The sequence below is a fragment of the Corvus cornix genome, chromosome 10 (assembly GCF_000738735.6).
Source record: "Corvus cornix cornix isolate S_Up_H32 chromosome 10, ASM73873v5, whole genome shotgun sequence".
Taxonomy (NCBI): domain Eukaryota; kingdom Metazoa; phylum Chordata; class Aves; order Passeriformes; family Corvidae; genus Corvus; species Corvus cornix.
Genome location: NC_046340.1, coordinates 17178964 through 17196496, shown reverse-complemented (window position 1 = coordinate 17196496; position 17533 = coordinate 17178964). Strand labels below are relative to the sequence as shown.

General features: G+C 41.7%; 2 protein-coding genes across 12 annotated transcripts in view; both read left to right on the top strand.

Moving 5' to 3' along the window:
- The window catches only part of TBC1D2B (TBC1 domain family member 2B), a 31635-nt gene extending 19593 nt beyond the window's left edge, over nt 1-12042 (top strand). For 3 of the 7 annotated variants that reach the window (XM_039557588.1, XM_039557585.1, XM_039557590.1), the window contains 7 exons: nt 236-346; nt 1312-1505; nt 2508-3002; nt 4089-4206; nt 4918-5103; nt 5444-5565; nt 8057-12042. In XM_039557588.1, the coding sequence (XP_039413522.1) occupies nt 236-346; nt 1312-1505; nt 2508-3002; nt 4089-4206; nt 4918-5103; nt 5444-5565; nt 8057-8252 (1422 nt within the window). In that variant the 3' untranslated portion in view covers nt 8253-12042. The remainder of the gene's footprint in view (nt 1-235; nt 347-1311; nt 1506-2507; nt 3003-4088; nt 4207-4917; nt 5104-5443; nt 5566-8056) is intronic. The other 4 variants (XR_005602754.1, XM_039557587.1, XM_039557586.1 and 1 more) reach the window with 4 other exon arrangements.
- Nucleotides 8207-17533, top strand: part of DAPK2 (death associated protein kinase 2) — a 54690-nt gene continuing 45363 nt past the window's right edge. Inside the window, exons 1-3 of one of the 5 annotated variants that reach the window (XM_010390764.3) lie at nt 12098-12231; nt 13287-13421; nt 14345-14453. The gene's annotated coding sequence lies outside the window, so the exon portion shown is untranslated. Of the gene's footprint in view, nt 8293-12097; nt 12232-13286; nt 13422-14344; nt 14454-15726; nt 15816-16304; nt 16434-17533 lie in introns of those variants that run through there. The other 4 variants (XM_010390762.4, XM_019280767.2, XM_019280768.2 and 1 more) reach the window with 4 other exon arrangements.

The following is a 17533-nucleotide window of genomic DNA, read 5'->3' as shown; positions in this document are numbered from 1 at the left end:
CAGGCACTGGAGCACTGGGAGGGATGCTGGTGAGGCACAGCACCACCCTCTGCTCATATTTGGCAGGTGTGTTTCATTTATGAAACATTTGTTCATTTCATTCCTGAAGTCCAAAAATATTTGATTTGAGCCTGATATTTTAAATTAAAAGTCCTAGTAGTAGCTGCTGTTTCTATGGGCTCAGGTGATCTTTATCTGACAGACATAATCCACTTTGTTTTTTTTATATCAACAGGACAATCTTCAGGGTTATAAGACCCAGAATAAATTTTTAAATAAGGAGATTTTGGAACTTTCTGCTCTACGAAGAAATGCAGAAGCAAGAGAGAGAGAATGGCAGGCAAAGGTCAGCTTGTTCTCACTTGGCAATGTCTAAAGCAGTTTTCCATATTTGAGCTGTAAATCTACCTAGGAACTGGAACAATTTAAATGTATTAAATATGATAGTTTAACAAAAAAATTCCCTCTTATTCCTTGCAGACCAATCTTTCTGAGTGGATTCTTAAAAGAAGTAATTGCTTTTAAAATTGTGTGGCCTGGTGGAACGTTTTGATAGTTTATGTACAAAGGCATGTATATGTCTGAAAACATTGTTTCCTCAGAATTAAGGCTGTAATGATTTTTTTTTTTTGAAGTGTCAGTGGCAGGCTGTGTAAGGAATTTGACAGGGCACAGAGTAGAGCTTTCTCCTGAGCATGCAGGATGACTGTAGTATGGCGAATGTAATTTGGGAGTTTCCGTCTAGGTTAATTTGAGTGTAGAGATGTTGCAGGTAAATAATGAAGATTTCCAGTGCTTGGGGTTAGGGAAAATGCACACATCTGTAAGTAAGGCTAGATACCTGTAGCTGTAGGTTTGTAGGGTTTGCTTTTGTTTTTTTGGAAGCCATGCACTCAGTGGCCAGGCTTAAATGCTGTATTTTTGGCATGGAGGTGTGTGTTTACAATTCCTAGATGCTATTACCTAACTCATATGCCACTTAAGTTTTTCTTGTTCAAGCATGCACAGACTAAAGCTGCTACAACTCAACCACTTTGTTCTTTTAAGGTATTTCATACAATGTAGTGATAATTAATGTTTGCTCAGATTTTCCATATGCAAAAATACAAGTGGTGGAAAATATCTGGTCTACTATGCTGCCTTATGTTTCCTGGTGTTACAAAAACGGGAAAGTTAAGCTGACTGGTTTTGACTTAAAGGTTTCTAAGTAGCATAAACCAATAGAATAGCGTTGAGCCATATTTTAAAAGAAGTGTAGTACAAAGTAAGTGTCTGGAGATTTATATAATATATATATGTTATTTTCTGCAGTATACCAGCTTGGAAGCCAAACTCTGCCAGATTGAAAGTAAATATTTGATCTTGCTTCAAGAAATGAAAACTCCTGTTTGTTCTGAGGATCAAAGTCCTGCTCGTGAGGTCATCACACAGTTACTGGAAGATGCCTTGAAAGCAGAACCTAGTGAACAACCAGAACAGGCATTTTTGAAACCACACCTGGTCAGGTAATTTGTTCCTATTAAATTAAATGTATGTGTGTCTTGGCTAGTGGGCTCTATTCTAATACTGGAAAACAGACAATGAGGATATATTTTCACGTTCGGGTTATTTATTGTATTTCCCTTCATGAATGACAGAATGGTCATGAAATCTTTTTAGCTGTAAGAATACCGATTTGTTGGGGAGTACATCTGGTGCAGGTGGAGATGCAGATTGAGCTCTGGGTGATCTTATCTGGGAGATAAGGGGCCATGAACTGCCGATTCCTTACATAAGAAAGGCCTGGTGGCACCAGCCAGGGGAGGGACACTGGGAGACAGCAGGAGCTGAGGATTCAGGAGGAAGAGCGAGACTTTCAGGCTTGGACTGTGAGGGGATAAAAGCGCCGGGATTCCTTTGTTGAGGGCGCTTTGTGGCACCAGCTCGGGCTGTTTCTGTGCCTTGAATAAATTCTTTTATGGAAAGAGGCATCTGAGACTCTGCCGAGGGAAGCCTCAGGTGGAACTGGTGAGGAAACCTGGCCTGGCTGTGGGTGTGGGGTGTGCAGGAGTCCAGCGGGGACCGTTGGGGTCCTTTGGCCCCAGCAGTGACAGTCTGTGTTGGGAGTGTGGCTGCCAGGGAGTCTTGGGAATGGTCACAGTGGGAAGTTTCACTGACACATTTATTCATTAATTGAGATACAGTATTAAACTTAGATGAAGGTATTGCTCTATGGCTGCTGAAGGTGAGCTGCTGAGGAGATGGGTACATTCAAACTCGACCATGTTCTTAAATAAATTGCTTAATTTGTGTAGTAATATATACAGGAACATGGCCACCAAGTCTTTTGTATATGGAATTGTACAAGTAATTGTTAAATGAAGAATATACTTCAGAAAAATGTTTAATAATAGTTAAAACGTAAGAGCTGTGGAGAGTGGCTTTGAAGTAACTCTATGGTGGGGACTTGAGAGCTTCAGAGCTACTGAACATATCTTAAAAGCCTTTTTTCTTCCTCTCCATTTCAGTGAATATGATATATATGGTTTTCAGACTGTCCCAGAGGATGATGATGAGGAGAAACTAGTAGCAAAATCACGAGCTTTGGACTTGAGATCACTTTCACTCAGTGAAAATCGAGAGATCTCCACAGGAGTGAAGTGGGAAAACTATCTTGCAAGCACAATGAATAGAGAGATGATGCGCTGTGTTGAACTGAAGAACCTCATTCGGTCTGGAATTCCACATGAACATCGTTCCAAGATGTGGAAATGGTGTGTCAGTCTCCATGTCAAAAAATTCAAGGACAGCACTGTTCCTGGCTACTTCCAAACCTTGCTTCAAAAAGCTCTGGAAAAACCAAATCCTGCATCTAAACAGATTGAGTTGGATCTCTTGAGGACTTTGCCAAACAACAAACATTACTCCTCCCCAACATCTGAAGGGATCCAGAAGCTGCGAAATGTGCTGCTGGCGTTTTCCTGGAGAAATCCTGATATAGGATATTGCCAAGGGCTCAACAGGTAAGATTTTGCTAGTCCTGGGTAATAACTATGCAGTGAAACACTTAGTGAGCCTTTCAAATCACATGTATAGCAACATGGTTTCGAACAGCATTTTGCCTTATGGGTTGTATGCTCATAATTTATAATAAACAAATAACTATCACATTTTTTAAACCAATGAAAATAGTTGACCTGGATAAAAAAATTTCGTAAAATCAACATGGCATCAAAACTGGAACTGGAATTAACTCATAAGAAATTAGCTACTTAAATGTAGTATTACATTGACTTCATGTCAGTTGTAGGGGATTGTGTTGATTTTTTTGTGCAAGAATTTGTTAGGTTTTTTCTTCTTTTAAAGCAAGCAGAAAAAAAATGCTTGAAATTTTTTTGTATTGTTAAGGCAACAAATTTCAGCATTTTCCACCATTGTCTTCAATCAGAATTGCAGAATTAAAAGGGGATTCTTGTGTTACAATGCAAAGAAAAATTCTGATTCACTGCAGTTGGCCTTTGCCAGAATAGCTGTGCTACTTGGAGATCTGTAGTAAAAGAAGGTGCTACTTGAAGCAGGTGTGTTAGTCTAACACCCTGTCTCATCCCTGTGATGTAATACTATAGATGTCCATTTGTGCACTGTTTTATGTACTAGAATAGGCTTTTGAACTTAGAGCAGCTTTGTCATTTGAAATTGTACTGAAGTAGTAGTAGAATAGAGGCAATGAGTAACATAGAAGACGTGGTGAGGCGGTGGTGGTAGCAGTAGTAGTAATATGGAAATCTCCACCTAACACCCTTAGAATAAACATCTCCTTTCTAAACTAGACTCTGTGTTTAGAGAGCTCTTAAAATTGGCAGCATCAACACCTCAAGAAATTCTTAGAGCAAGCTTTTGCCTTTCTCTGTTTTCTTATTTATCTGAATACAAATACTTGGTGTGGCTGAGAAGGCATGTCTTTGCCCCATCTTAAACTTCATTAAGTTTTGCTGTTCAGTGCTCTGCTGTTAATACATTTATCCCTGCTGAATAGAAGCAAATACTTCAAGCTTAATACAGCTTGTGATACTATAATAATCTTTTTCTCCAAATAAACTGATTTTCAGGTTGGTAGCAATTGCACTTCTGTACTTGGAACAGGAAGATGCTTTTTGGTGTCTAGTAACAATAGTGGAAGTTTTCATGCCTCGTGATTATTATACTAAGACACTGCTGGGATCACAGGTATGTGCTCTGCCAGGATAGAGCCTGGTCCTGTAAGCTGCAGCCAGTCAAAAGCTTTCCTCTGCAACTGTCTGATAGGCCTCTTTGGTGGGGGGACAAGAGTGGGGTTGACAGGGGTGGGTTCCAGGCACTAGGGCACTTGTTTAGACAAGGACTGTAACACTGAGATGGTTGTTCAGTGTCCTGCTTGGAGCTGCAGTCCTTAACCCCCCTTCTCATTGATAGCTTCACAACACTGAGCTATGTTACCATTCCTTTCCTCCCATTTGGGGGTATGGTGGTGCTGGGCCCTATGGGAGGGCTGGGGTGAAAATGCATTTGCAGTGCTGTGGGCAGTAGCCACTGTAGCATTCCTGCTTCTAGGTTCTGCTCTTGTACGGGCTGCCTCCTCCAGCCCAGGGTTTGCCCAGCATGTTCTCTGTTCCTGTGCTCCTGCACCAGTGCAAACACTGGTGGCCTGTACCAGAAACACCCCACCTCTGCGTGAGGAGCGCTGTGAGACTGGGGGTGGGTTGAGAAGCAGACAGGGGCAATGTGCAGTGGCGTAGCTGTGTGTGCTTTGGGTGGATCTAGCTTGGAAGTGTTAGCTAGACAGTCCTGGGTTTCCTGGTTACCTCCAGAAAAACTTGCGCTTACAGACTGGTAACAGCCCTGCTTTGAATGATGTGCTGGAAAATTGGAACAATAACACACTATTTGTCATCTCTTTAGGTTGATCAGCGAGTGTTCAAGGATTTAATGAGTGAGAAGCTTCCACGACTGCATGCTCATTTTGAACAATATAAAGTTGATTATACTCTTATCACTTTCAACTGGTTTCTTGTGGTGTTTGTGGACAGTGTGGTTAGCGACATCCTTTTCAAAATCTGGGACTCCTTCCTCTATGAGGGACCAAAGGTGAACTGAATGGGCTAAGTTTGTTCATTTGTTACCTGATAAGGAAGTACTGTGGTGTTACTGAGTGTAGGTTTGGAGGAAGGTTGTTTTGCAAAACTCTGTCAGTTAAAATGACCGGTAGGGAAAAAACAAGGGAGGAACTGTGCATAAATAGCCATTCAAAACATTTTCCAGCATTTGGAAATAGAGTGCAAGGAAGGGAGATTAAAAGGGAGATGTGATGAGGACTCGAGTGCAGCCTGTGCAAGTGGAACTCTTGTTCGGAATTTATAAAGATGACCATGAGACTCAGTGTATTCTGTACTTTAAAAGAACCAAATATTGTATGTATTTTTATCAGGTAATATTCCGATTTGCCCTGGCACTTTTTAAATACAAAGAAGAGGAAATCTTGAAGCTGCAAGATTCAATGTCCATTTTCAAATACCTTCGCTATTTCACACGCACCGTCCTTGATGCCAGGTGGGTAACTCAGACTGGGGTGGTATTGAAGGACTTGTAGTGGGCCATGGGAGATGTCTGTCTTGTGGCTTTGGTGTTGTTTTCACCTAGATCCTAATTCAGATATAAAGCAATTGGAGATAAAACCAACTGCTAGGATTTGTCATGAGCACTTGCACCTAGCATAGACAAATCAGAAGTGATGAAGGCTTAAATAGTAATTTTTAGGTGTGAAAGAGATTACCTTGTTTAGCTGTTGTGTCATGGTAGCAACACGTCAGAATTTCAACTATAGGTGAAGTTTCTCTCTGCATTGCAGATGTAACTTGTTAGTAAAATGTTTTATGATAAATAAAAACACATCCTGGCTCAAGCATTAAAAATGTGAGCCATGTCCCCCAAGTCTTAGATAGCTTACACATGGTTAATGCACAGGCTACTGCCACATAGCTCCAGCTGGTTTTAAGATATACTTGGAAGCAGAGGATAAATACAAATTAGATACTCTTCTGGTCTTCAGTCCTTGCATAGGGCTTACAGTTTGTAAGTTAGGGTCTCGTGTTTTTAGGTTCCTGGTTTCAGGACTGTAGAGCAGCAGATTAATCTTAAAAAGAAAAGTCATATTGGGATTGGTTTAACGTCTGAAAATGGTTTGCACATCTTTTGAAGCTCACTAGTTTTCAATTTAGAGCAAAATTGTATATTGAAATTTGAGATGTTTGTTTTTAATGTAATAAATTCCACATAAATTTAGGCATATACTTTGATTCCTGCTGCAAAAGCTTTATTATTTTTACTTCTTGTGTTTCAGTTTTGACTGGAGAGAAGTTAAAACTGAATAATCTTGTGCTGGAAAAGGATTGCTGGGATTTTTTTTTTTTTTTTTTTGTTCTTGCCTAATTTGAAAAGATTATTGATATTTAATCAGAGGTGATGATTTGGCTTTCCATTCCTTTTCCACTTGTGGAAATGATGTCTTGATTCTCCTGTCTCCTTACTGGTGCTGAAATAACCTCTTTAAAAGACTTCTAATACTGCTGGAAGAGATCTCATTTTGGTGTTAACAAAATGAACTAATTCGGGATCACTGGGAGATGGGGAGTTCAAGTGAGGACAGAATTCAGTACATCAAAGATAATTGCACTACAAATATGCTCTGTGCTGATCTGTAAGTGTCTGCCTTTTGGGGTTTTTAAGAGTGGAAGTAGTGGTGTAGGGCCACCTAGGGAATAAGGATTTGCCTGCTAGGACTGACAAGACAGGATTCAAGCTGCCTGGTTTCTTATTCTGCCATGCTTGTACAAGTTTTACAGCATCAACATTTGAGCAGTACAAAAGCACGTAGAATGAGGTTTTTCCTGATATGGGCAAAAAAATCATCCCGTTGTAGAGGAAAAATTCAGAAATATTTATTTGTATAGAATTCATGGATGTTCTGAATCGGTTAAAAATCATTCTGCACAAAGTTTCTAAGTTCAAGCTCTGTAGTAAGAGAAAGGTCTCTACAGACATGTGCATAATTATATTCTAGTTACAGGATGTCATAGTTGAGTGTTTCTACAGATCCATGGCATGTTGTGCACAGGTAGAGAACCTGTTGGAATATGTTCTGTGTAGAAATAGCAGGAAATCATTCCTTGATTGCTCAAAAACACAAACCTGGCCTTAAATCAATTGTCCAAATAAGTTTTCTTAATATTTATTTCTGATAATTCAAGTAGAATAAATATTCCAGTTCCCCTTTTTTCCTTAGTAAACAATGAGATTTTTCTGGGTGTAGATCAGCAATAATGATGTAGTTAACTCTTTTTGGACTGATTAGACTGACCAGTTGCTGGGTTTGCTGGGACTGCAGGATGGTATGATGCAGCATGACTCTGCAAGGGGGCTGGATCCTCTGTGGTGCTTTGCTGTGTGCCCTGATAAGTTTGACTTGACACTGGCCCAGAGATCTCTGTGCTTCAGCCAGCAGAATCCCAGAGCATTCTCACTGTGTTGGAAACTTTGGCTTGTCCATGTTCTCTATTATCCTTGTCCACATTTATGTTGTCCCAGGCTTAACCTGACCATTAAGAGACCAGATTATCTTGGTTAACTGGAGAGCTGACTGGTTTGGGATTGAAGGAGCTTCAGTGGGTTCTGTGGAGGAAGTTATCCAATCTGTAATGGGTAACTGGATGTACCAAGTATTCAATGTAGCCAAGGAAGCTCTGATTACCCAAGCTTTTGTCTTCTACTCAGTGTTGTCAAGACTGTGATCTCTGTAACAGAGTTTACAGGTGGCTTGGGGAACTCTTGAGCATTTGATAATACTTTATCACTTGAAATAACCTTAAGCCTGAGTGCTTTATAGAAATTTCTTGCAATATTGATAACATCTGAGACCTGTTATGTGTGAAATAGACCAGATACATCTGACATACAATAAAAGTCGATATGGATGAAGTTTAAAACTGATTTAAAACCCCACCAAATATGAATTATTGTCTTCTAACATTGTGTAATCTTGCAGGAAACTGACTGCTATTGCTTTTGGAGACCTGAACCCTTTTCCCTTACGCCAGATCAGGAACCGCAGGACCTATCACCTGGAGAAAGTGCGCCTGGAACTGACGGAGCTGGAGGCCATTCGCGAGGACTTCCTGCGCGAGCGGGAGACCTGTGTAGAAAAAAGAGACCTTATTAGTGATGATGAGGAGGATAGCTGAAACTGCTTAATATAAACTGTTCTTTGGGATCGTGACCAAAGTGAGTTAACCTCCAAAACACTTTATTAATCCTGTTAAACAGAATGTAAACTAGTCGCTTTTGGAAATATGCAGGACAGATTTCCAAATCCCAGCACTTTCAGAAATACCACTTTGTATGGAGGCCAAACACTTCTGTTTACATTTATGTTCATGGAATCATTTGTAGAGCACTTAATATCTGTCTCAGTTTAGTCAATCAGCTGAATTGACAGTTGTTTTCCCACAGTGCACCATTAATACCTGGATGTGAAACAATAAGAAAAGTCCATGCTCTGTTACATTCATTGCCATTCTGAGTTTAGGGGTTTTTTGATGTAATCATGTTTTTTGTAGTGCAGGCTCAGTGTGAGAGGACGTCATATTTCTTGGATTCAGGTTGGCTCAGTCTAGCCATTCTTGAGGTCACTAACCAGAAAAGCATGGGATGAAGCACAGAAAGAACTTTCACATTCCTTTTTCTTTCCCTGAAGTGTCATGCAGTGGATCACCAAACAGAACACTTGAATATATGTACTCTAAAGGTAAAATAAGTACCTGTTTTTGTCTCTGACTGTTGTGTACTGAAACAGTGGTAGCAAACATCATTTCTACTTTTCAGGGCAGCTGTGTTGATAAAGATTGTCATTAATGTGACCAGCATTAGAAATCAAACTCTGCTTAGTCAATTTTATTTGTATTCACTTTTTTTATTGCAATGGTTCAAAAAGGTCACAGCCAAACTCCAGATATTAAGGAAGAATGGAGCTTGTCACAGGAGTACCATGCTTTAGTAGCTAATTTTTTGTGTATCTGTTGAAGGTTTGTTTTGTTATGGTTTTTCTGTGCGGTTTTTGTTTGGTTGGCTTTGTTTTTTTTTTTTTTTTCTTTTCTTGTAATGCTTCTTCCTCTTTAGGACCTAAGGTGAAGTCTTGTTCTTTAGGAAGAAGCATTCTTTCTGCATGATTGTAGAACTATTGTACAATAGTGGTAGTGACAGGGTTCATAAAACAAATATTTACCAATCAATCAAAGGATCCTATCAGTTGAAGGTTACAACATGCACATGGGAACTGAAGATCCTTTTCCAACAGAAACACGCAATATTCTCTCAATGTGCTCAGCTTTACTGTAAGTGTTGGATGCACGTCCTGCAAGACAGGGGTAAGGAACAACATCTGGTCTGTTGAGCTGTAGTGTTTCTGCTATTGGAAGTGTGACTGGGGGCCATTCTCTCTCATTTGGTGACCAGCAGTGTTCATAAATGGTTCTGGGGAGACGGAGGGTTTCTTTTTTGCTGGCTATTCTCTGGACTTTTGCAATGTTTTTTCTTGAACTGTTGGATCTTCAGAATATTGGATTGACTATAATGTGTCATGATAAAACTAGTATTCAAATACTAGGCAGCAAATCACTGAGCTCTGGGGAAGCAGTTAATTGGCAAAAAACCAAAACTAGTCATTGGGAAGAGTCAAGTTCATCAAGCTTGTATTTTTCGTGTTTTGTTTTGGTTTTCTAGAAGTAGTAGTACTTTATTTGGTATAATCATGTAACCATTTTAGTTAGTCAGCTTAAGTGTGTGCAGAGAGAAATCCTGCTTCTGTTTCACAGCACTTTTTAAAAAACTCTTTTTAGGTAATGTAGTTGTAGCTTTCTCCAAGTAAGCATATTATAAGTTAGTTTATATGGAAGGGAACTATTTAATCAGAGGTGAAGTTGTAATTTAGAGAACTACTTTTGATATAAAATTTATGCTTCCTGTATGACACATAATTTTTAGTTAGCCAGCAAATCCTTGCCCTTGAGGGACTGATAGTGTGATCATCTTGATTTATCTGTTATTAGTCTTCTAAAATGTCCCCTACCTTGTCTATTGTAAGCAGTAGTTGGGGTTTTTTCCTAATTCCCTAGTTACTCTTGGTTGTGTACTGGAGGGCAAGGTTTTGATATTATTGCATGTACTGTATTCTTTTTCTACTTACAATCAGTATTTGAATACAAAAATGGGACCAGGTTTTCTAATTTCCTAGTTATGCTGTCTTGGTTTTGAAAGAGCTGGTCTCTAAATCAATCTGTAATGTAGGCTTTTTGTTTGTATGTTTGTTTTAATTTTTTTTTTCAAGTGTTAAATGATTTTTTTTTTAAGGTGAAGATCTTCCCTTCAGTGACCACAGTTGAAATAGTAAGGTGAAGAATTCAGATGTTTGTACCTACCCTATTCCTACAATCTGTTATTCTTCGGCTTTGAGTCTTTACTATGAACTAGTCCTCTGACTTCAGGAGATGTTTTCAGACTGATTCCACTGAAGTCTTTGGGTTGTGAAGATAAAACTAACTTTAAGGCAACTGTTCAGGAAGTTCTTGAGCTGACAAAACATGACCTGCAACATTACAGGACCATTTTTTTCAGAGTTGTGCTGACAGTTCAGTTTGTGTGCATGTGTTGCTGTGGTTCATTCTATTAAGTTGTTACCGGTTGTACAGTAAAACTAAGTAGCTCTGTTTCTTCTGCCACGGTGTGACTGTAATCAATGAATGTTAGGAGCCCTGTGGAAGTTGTGTTGTCTCTGGGTATTTTGTCAGCTTGCAAATATGAAATGAGTTGATGCTGTTATTCTGAAGTTCCCAACAAGCTGTTGGCTTCATTTTGTTAAGCCTTATTACTGATTTAGTGATGAGTTAAAAGGTCAAAAAATTGCAGAGGCTTCTCACCTCTGGCCACTAGAAGTCTCCATGGAACAAAAATAAGATGCATATAGCGGGAAGTAACATCAGGGAAGTTTGCCTTGCTTGCTGTTGCAAATGTCTTTGGGTGCCTTAGTTTTCTAGTGGTGCTTAATCTGGTAACCTTAGAAAGCAGTAACTTGTTAGAGACATGCAGGAAACACAGGCAGTATTTAAACCTGGTGAAACCAGGCCAAAACACTGTGTACCTCAGTGGCCTGCCAAAGCTGAACTGCATGGAGACCAAGAGTTTGTGTGTGAACTTCTGAAGCAGTGCATGAGGTTTACCGTTCATGCCAGCAAGGTAGTGGGCACTTGACCTGTTCATGCAAATAACGGCTGCCAAGCCGGTATTTTAACTTCAAGGCCGTGCATATAATGTGCAAAGAGTTCCTCATGCATGGTTCCCAGAATATGTGATGTAACCCAGACCACTATGTTGCATCTTGCAGAATATTCCTCCATCTTCATACTTGTGTGCATGGCTTCCCAGTGAAACTTTTCATTAGTTGTTTCAAAGGGTTTATTATCTTCTGTTAAATAGGCAAAAAATTGGTGCACTACACCTTTAGTTATTAGAACTGCACAGTATTTCAGCTTGACCTGTACATGTGTACAGGTAGTGTTATCATCCAGTGTTATCCCATTGTTTGGTGTTGTTCTTTTTACCAGTTATGTAATCAACAAAAAAGATTTTTCTGTTGCCCTTTAGGTGTCTTCTGTGAGAGCTTCTTCCCTTCCCCTCAGTCTTTGTAAACATGGTAAGATATTTCAGAAGAAAGGGAAAGATTTATTTTTTTCTTTCTTGTATGACATCAGAAATGAATGAATGGTCTTAAATTTGACAGAGTTGTATGTTCGATCACATAACTGAGAAATGGCAAATTGTTTAATTTAATGAAATTGTGTAGCTGTTTAAGTGACTGTTCCCTTAAGTGCCATGTTAAAAATCAGCAATATGCGGTACAAGAAATTTGAATCACAAACATAAATGATGTTATCTTCATAAGGATTGATGTAAAGAAAAAATAAATTGTTTATTACTTTATAGATTGCTCTGGTTCTTTTTTTTTTCCCGTAACAGATGGAAATACCTGCAGGTGCCATCTGAACAAGCCAGTGGTAGAGCTTGTACTTTTGTCTGATAATGAGGTCTGAGAGAATCTCTATAAAGGAACATACATGTAAATTTGGCTTTGAAGCATGAAGATGTGAACCATAGACATGTTGCAAGCAGGTGATGCTGACTGGGTAAACTTGTGATTGGTGTCCTTAAGTTTCCTGGGAGAAGAGGGGAGGGGAGATAAAATTTGCATGAGCATTCAGAGGAATTTTCTGAGTTCACACACTTTCTGGGAAACATATTTGTATGATATCTCCTGACACCCCAAAAGCTTCTTTAGGAGGCTGGGTACTGATGTTCTGCCGCAGTCTTTTGTAGTCAAATAAATAATTTCAGATGTTTTTAAAATTTAACCTAGTACTCAATTAATTTGGAAATCAAGTCTCAATATCTGTCTTTCAGATATGAATTTTGCATTTTGGAGTTGCTTGATTCCCTTAAAGAGGCTTGAAGTACCTAACCTACTTCAGATATGTAACTTAATAGCTAAATGTTTGTAAGGGAGGAAAAAATAAGAGTTAGGACAGGACTGTAATTGCATATCCAAGCATATCTTTCGTAGCAGAGGTGAATAGTGCACAGTTCTTGTCCTCTGGCTCTGCTACAGAATGGCAAGCTGTTTTAGGAGTAGATATTGGCACAGCTGGAAATCTGTTCAAAGGGGTTGCAAAACAGGATAGAGATCAGGAGTTGAGGCAGAACATGACTATGGCCTAAAGACCTCCTGTCATCTATACTGAAAATTTTAAGTCAGAGAAATAAACAGAAAATTCTGGGAAGAGAGTGCATGGGGAGCAAGGTCCTCACTTGGATACTTGGCATGTGTAGCTTGAGTAGGTTGTGTTGCCCTAAGCAGTTGGTGGGGCATGTAAAGAACAGCTGGGACTCCCATTTGCTCCTTAGGACTAAGCTTGAAGCATCTGCTCTCAGTGGGATTGCAATAAGGATGTGAGTGTGGCTGATGTATGTTAAAAACCTGGTTCCTAAGAAATGCATCGCTTAGGATAAGCTGGCCTACTCTGACCAAGACCAGATACCTGCAGAGTTTCACTGTGCTCTGGGTGCATCAGAGATGCAGAGAACACACTGAATCTGCTGGTATTACAAAGTATCAGGTGTTCCTTTTCTGGGATTTTCAGAAGTGCTAAACATAGCTTCCTTATCTGCAGCTCCTTGAACTCAACAGAAAGCAGAATCCATGTAGTGCTGAAGCTTTAGGAATTCCCACACATGAAGTATGTTCCCTCAGATAATGCAGAGGAAGGGCGTGCTCTGCCTTGGAAACTTCCCCCCTGAAAAAGAAGGTAAAAGGTTCAATCAGAAGTTAACAGAGTGGTATTTTCCATGATGATCTGCTGTATAAGCCACACTTGTCTACAGTCCAAGGATGTCCACCTGTAGTGCCAGGTTTTCAGAGCATGAGACTAAGAAAGCAAAACTCAGGACTATATACTGAATGTGATTTTAAAAACCATGGTTATTAAAAATATATATATCCACTAATTAAAACATTCAATACTAGAATATGCCTGGTAAACTAAGATGACTTTGGTCAACAAAGATTCCCCTGGTCTTGAGCAGCTGCATCCTGCCTGTGTCTCTCAAATGCAGTGGACCTTTGGTGTGTACAAACCAGTTAGGTTTTGCAGTGAGTTGCCCCTAAGATGTCAGGTTTGAGCTGATGAATGGAATCAGTGATGTCTTCAGGTACTGTGATTGGTGATTAATCTAAGACTAAGCTATTTGCCCGTTTTAAGAAATGCAGGTGGTGTTTTTCTGTATTTAATCCTGGAACTCCCCCTTTGGAACATAAGGTATGGGTTTCCTACATTGTCACTTCTAAAGGAGGGTGGCAAATACGTGGCTGCAGCGTTTACTGATGCTGCCTACTTGAAACACTGCTCAGGTTTGAGTTTTCCTTTCTGTTCTTGTCCTGTATGCACATAAAAGCTTTTACCTTCATCCAAAGGAGTTAGAAAGAAGTCATGAGTTAGTGTTTTAAGGGTGGATAACTACAGAACCATGCAAGAGCAGCATCCTACTTAGGTACAATCTCTATTTGGGCTTGCAAACCCTATGGACATGGCACCAGAGGTGGAATTCAATCTACCCTTGCTGCTCTTGGAAACCTTCATTCAAATTGAGGTTTTTTGGGGTCTAAGGAGAGCTTGCCCCAGTTTGAGAAGCAGTTGTAGCCTCTCAGGGTGTTTTGTTCCCTTCCTTGCAGCTAGAAGCAAACAAAAGCAGTGGCCTTCCTCAAGTGCCCTTTGCTCTGAGAATTTTGTAGTATGATTGTTGCGACTTCCACGTGATCACATCCCGTTGTATGACTTAAGGTGAGAAATTAAATATCTTTATTTCCCTTTGAGAGAGTTCTGAATGCTTCCACTGCCCTTTGAAACCTTTACTATTGCTCCCACTTCCTGTTCTCCACCCTGTGTAGTATCAGATGCAGCCACTTTCCTTTTGGAGTTGGGAGAGCTGGGTGGAGCTTGTGCGCTGTGAACACCACTCCCAGGGCGGGCAGTCAGGGGCACGGTTCGGTCCTCTTGACTTGGAACAAGCCAAGTTTCTTTTTGACTGTGATAATAAAAAGCACTGCCTTTACGCACTTGCCTAGAATAAAATCACTCTTAAATTTATCTATCTTCACACCTTATGGCAAAGGAAAACATCCTGCTTATGTATGATCATTTGCCATTAGCTTTGTGTTACCTTAATCACATGGAGGATTGGAAGTGAAGGCAACCTGGCACTTGTATTTTATTTTGAAGGTGTGAACAATCCCACATAATTTCTCATTAGCAAATGATGGATATTAACTTGCCCCGAAGAAATGTAAGGAGACCTCAGAGTGTTTACTGCAATTACTGTCTGCCAAATAAAGGGGGAGAAAATCTAGTTTTACAGGTTTTGGGGATGTCTTTATGATAGGAGAGTGAACAGATTAAGGATGTCATTGTTGGAAGCCAACACTTGGGCTAAGGCAGCTTGGGAAGCGGGATGGCAGAGGTTTGTTCTCGAAGTGCATGTTAATGCACCTTGAGCTGCACAGTGAGGTCTGGGAACCTGTGCTGTTCTTGGTCACAGTGGTCTCTTGAAACAACGGGCAATTTCACTGGGTAATGGTGAATTTCAGACGATGCAGTAACCAATCTAGGCTTGTGTTTTGGCTTGTATAGAATATAGAACAAGGCTTATACAACTTAAGTGCCTCCGCATTGGATTTGCCTCCTCAGCCTTATTTTCTTGGTATTGCTTTCACATATCCTCTGTCTACTAAAGCAAGGAAATCGGATTCTACATCTGAGTTGTTCCCCAGTCAGCCTGGGTGAGCTGTGTCGGTCTGGAGGGCTTTGGACTGGCCCAGCATGAGCTGTCTGCATCCCATCGGGGCAGTGCAGGGCTGGCACAGTCAGGGTGGTGCCGGGTGCCCTGGAGGCTGCATCGGCCCCCACACTCCCATCCACATGGCATTGCTGCGGTCGGGGCGATCGGCCCGCTGCCCCTGCGGCCAGCCCTCTCCTCACGAGGCTGCCCTGGGCGGAGCGCGGAGCCGGGCCCCTCCCTCAGCCCTCCCCCCGGGCCCGGGGCGGCGGCAGGCAGGGCCCCGTGGCTCCTCCGCCGGCACGGCCCCGCCGCCCGCTCAGCCTCCCGCCCGGCCCGACCCTGCGCGCACCGGGAGCCCGGCGGACGCGGTAAGTGGGGCGCTTCCCTCCCAACTAGCAGCGCCTCCGCAGGTTCCTCTCTCCATGTCCCTCTGAGTCCGTCCCTTACGCTGAGCCGCCCTCGCGGCGCTCCCGCTCCGTGTCCCGCCTGTGTCGCGGTTCAGGGGCTGCGGTTGTCGCGGCCGTGCAGCCCCTCTGGCCGGGCAGCTCCGGGGGTGCGGACTCGCGGCCGCTTCACGGTGTCTGCACAGCCGGGAGGGAAGGCAGCTCCCCGCAGCACCCCCGCCGCGAGCAGCTGTCCTTCATCCCCGAGCAGGTCCCACGGGGGCCGGGGAATGCACTTCCAGAAGTGCCCCTGTTGGTGTTGCACGCCTCTCAGTCTGGCGCTGTTCTGTCCAAGGCCATCGGGGGCGGTTAGTCCGGGGTTTACGCTCAACTTGCTGATACCATTCAGCAAATGCTGTGCAACTTCCATCGTGTTTATTCCGTAAATTCTCTCCTGCCTTTTCCCTCAAACAGCTTCACTTGGGTTTCTTTACACCTGTTCCTCTGGCCAGTGATCCGGGGGTCCTGGAGCAACACAGCCCGGTGGAGGGGACTGGCCTGGCCTGGCCTGCATCTTTGTAGAGGACAGTCAAGAAGGAAGATGTGAGTTAGAGGGTGAAAATGTGTGGCAATTGCTCCTGCTTTGACTGATCGGTCACCAGCTGCAAAAGGACAGAAATCGCAGTGCTCACCTGCTTAACTCGTGAGGGAAAAGCTCAACTCTGACCCTTTTCTGAAACATCAGTTGGTTTCAGACTTTTCTGTGCCTTTCAGTTGCTTGTGCAAGAAACATAGATTGCAGAGACGAGATCTCCCTTGACTTTGGGGCAGTGATGTGAGTTATGTGCAGCAGTAATCCTTGAAGGCGCCTCAGGGACCGGGAGCGGGGCTCTGCCCATGCCGTGCCAGCGAGCCTGGCATTGTGGGTTTCCCCTGCGCCCTGAGTGTCCAGGCTGTGTTCCCACCCAGCTCATCGTTAAGGCACGCCAGGCTCTGGGATTCCTGGCCTCGGCTGGGAGCTGGAATTAGCTGCAAAGCCAATGTGGTTGGTACGTGTGCTTGGAGGCTTGGAAATACAGTCTTGGGTCATTTGCCACACATGTAATTACTGCAGGGTAAATCTGGGAAGTCAGAAAGGGAGCTCTTGAGAGTTAGTGGCAGGAGCAATGATTCTATAATGGGGCTGAATTGCTCAGATGCTGGGTGTGTTTTGTGTTTTTTATAAACAGGTAGTAATAGCTGCCTCAATTTCCTGGTAGAAAAATTTTTAGGCTACTGTTGTTTTCTGACAGGGAAATACTTCAGTACAAATAAGTTTTGCTGAAATTAATAGAACTTTTAACTGGGCTACTTTTTTTGAAAGCAGAGGGTAAAACCCACTTGGGTTGTTTGGGGATTTTTTTGCTGTTGGAATTGTGTAGTCTTTTGTGTGAAAAAATAAAAGAGAAAGAAAGGTGAAAAAAGGAATGAAAGTGAAAGAAGAAAATACTTTAATGCTTATAAAAATCTGTTTAGTTTTAACATAAAACACCAAAACTAGAAGACAATATACCTTTAATTCATTTAGTGGGTTGGGGTTTTTTGGGGTTTTTTTTCCCACACCATTAATTTAAAACAGTCAGGTTTTGATTCTAAATTGGTTTTGGTAATTTTTCAGTATTATAAAATATATATAAGGGAAGTTTTTACTTTGGTCCATTCTA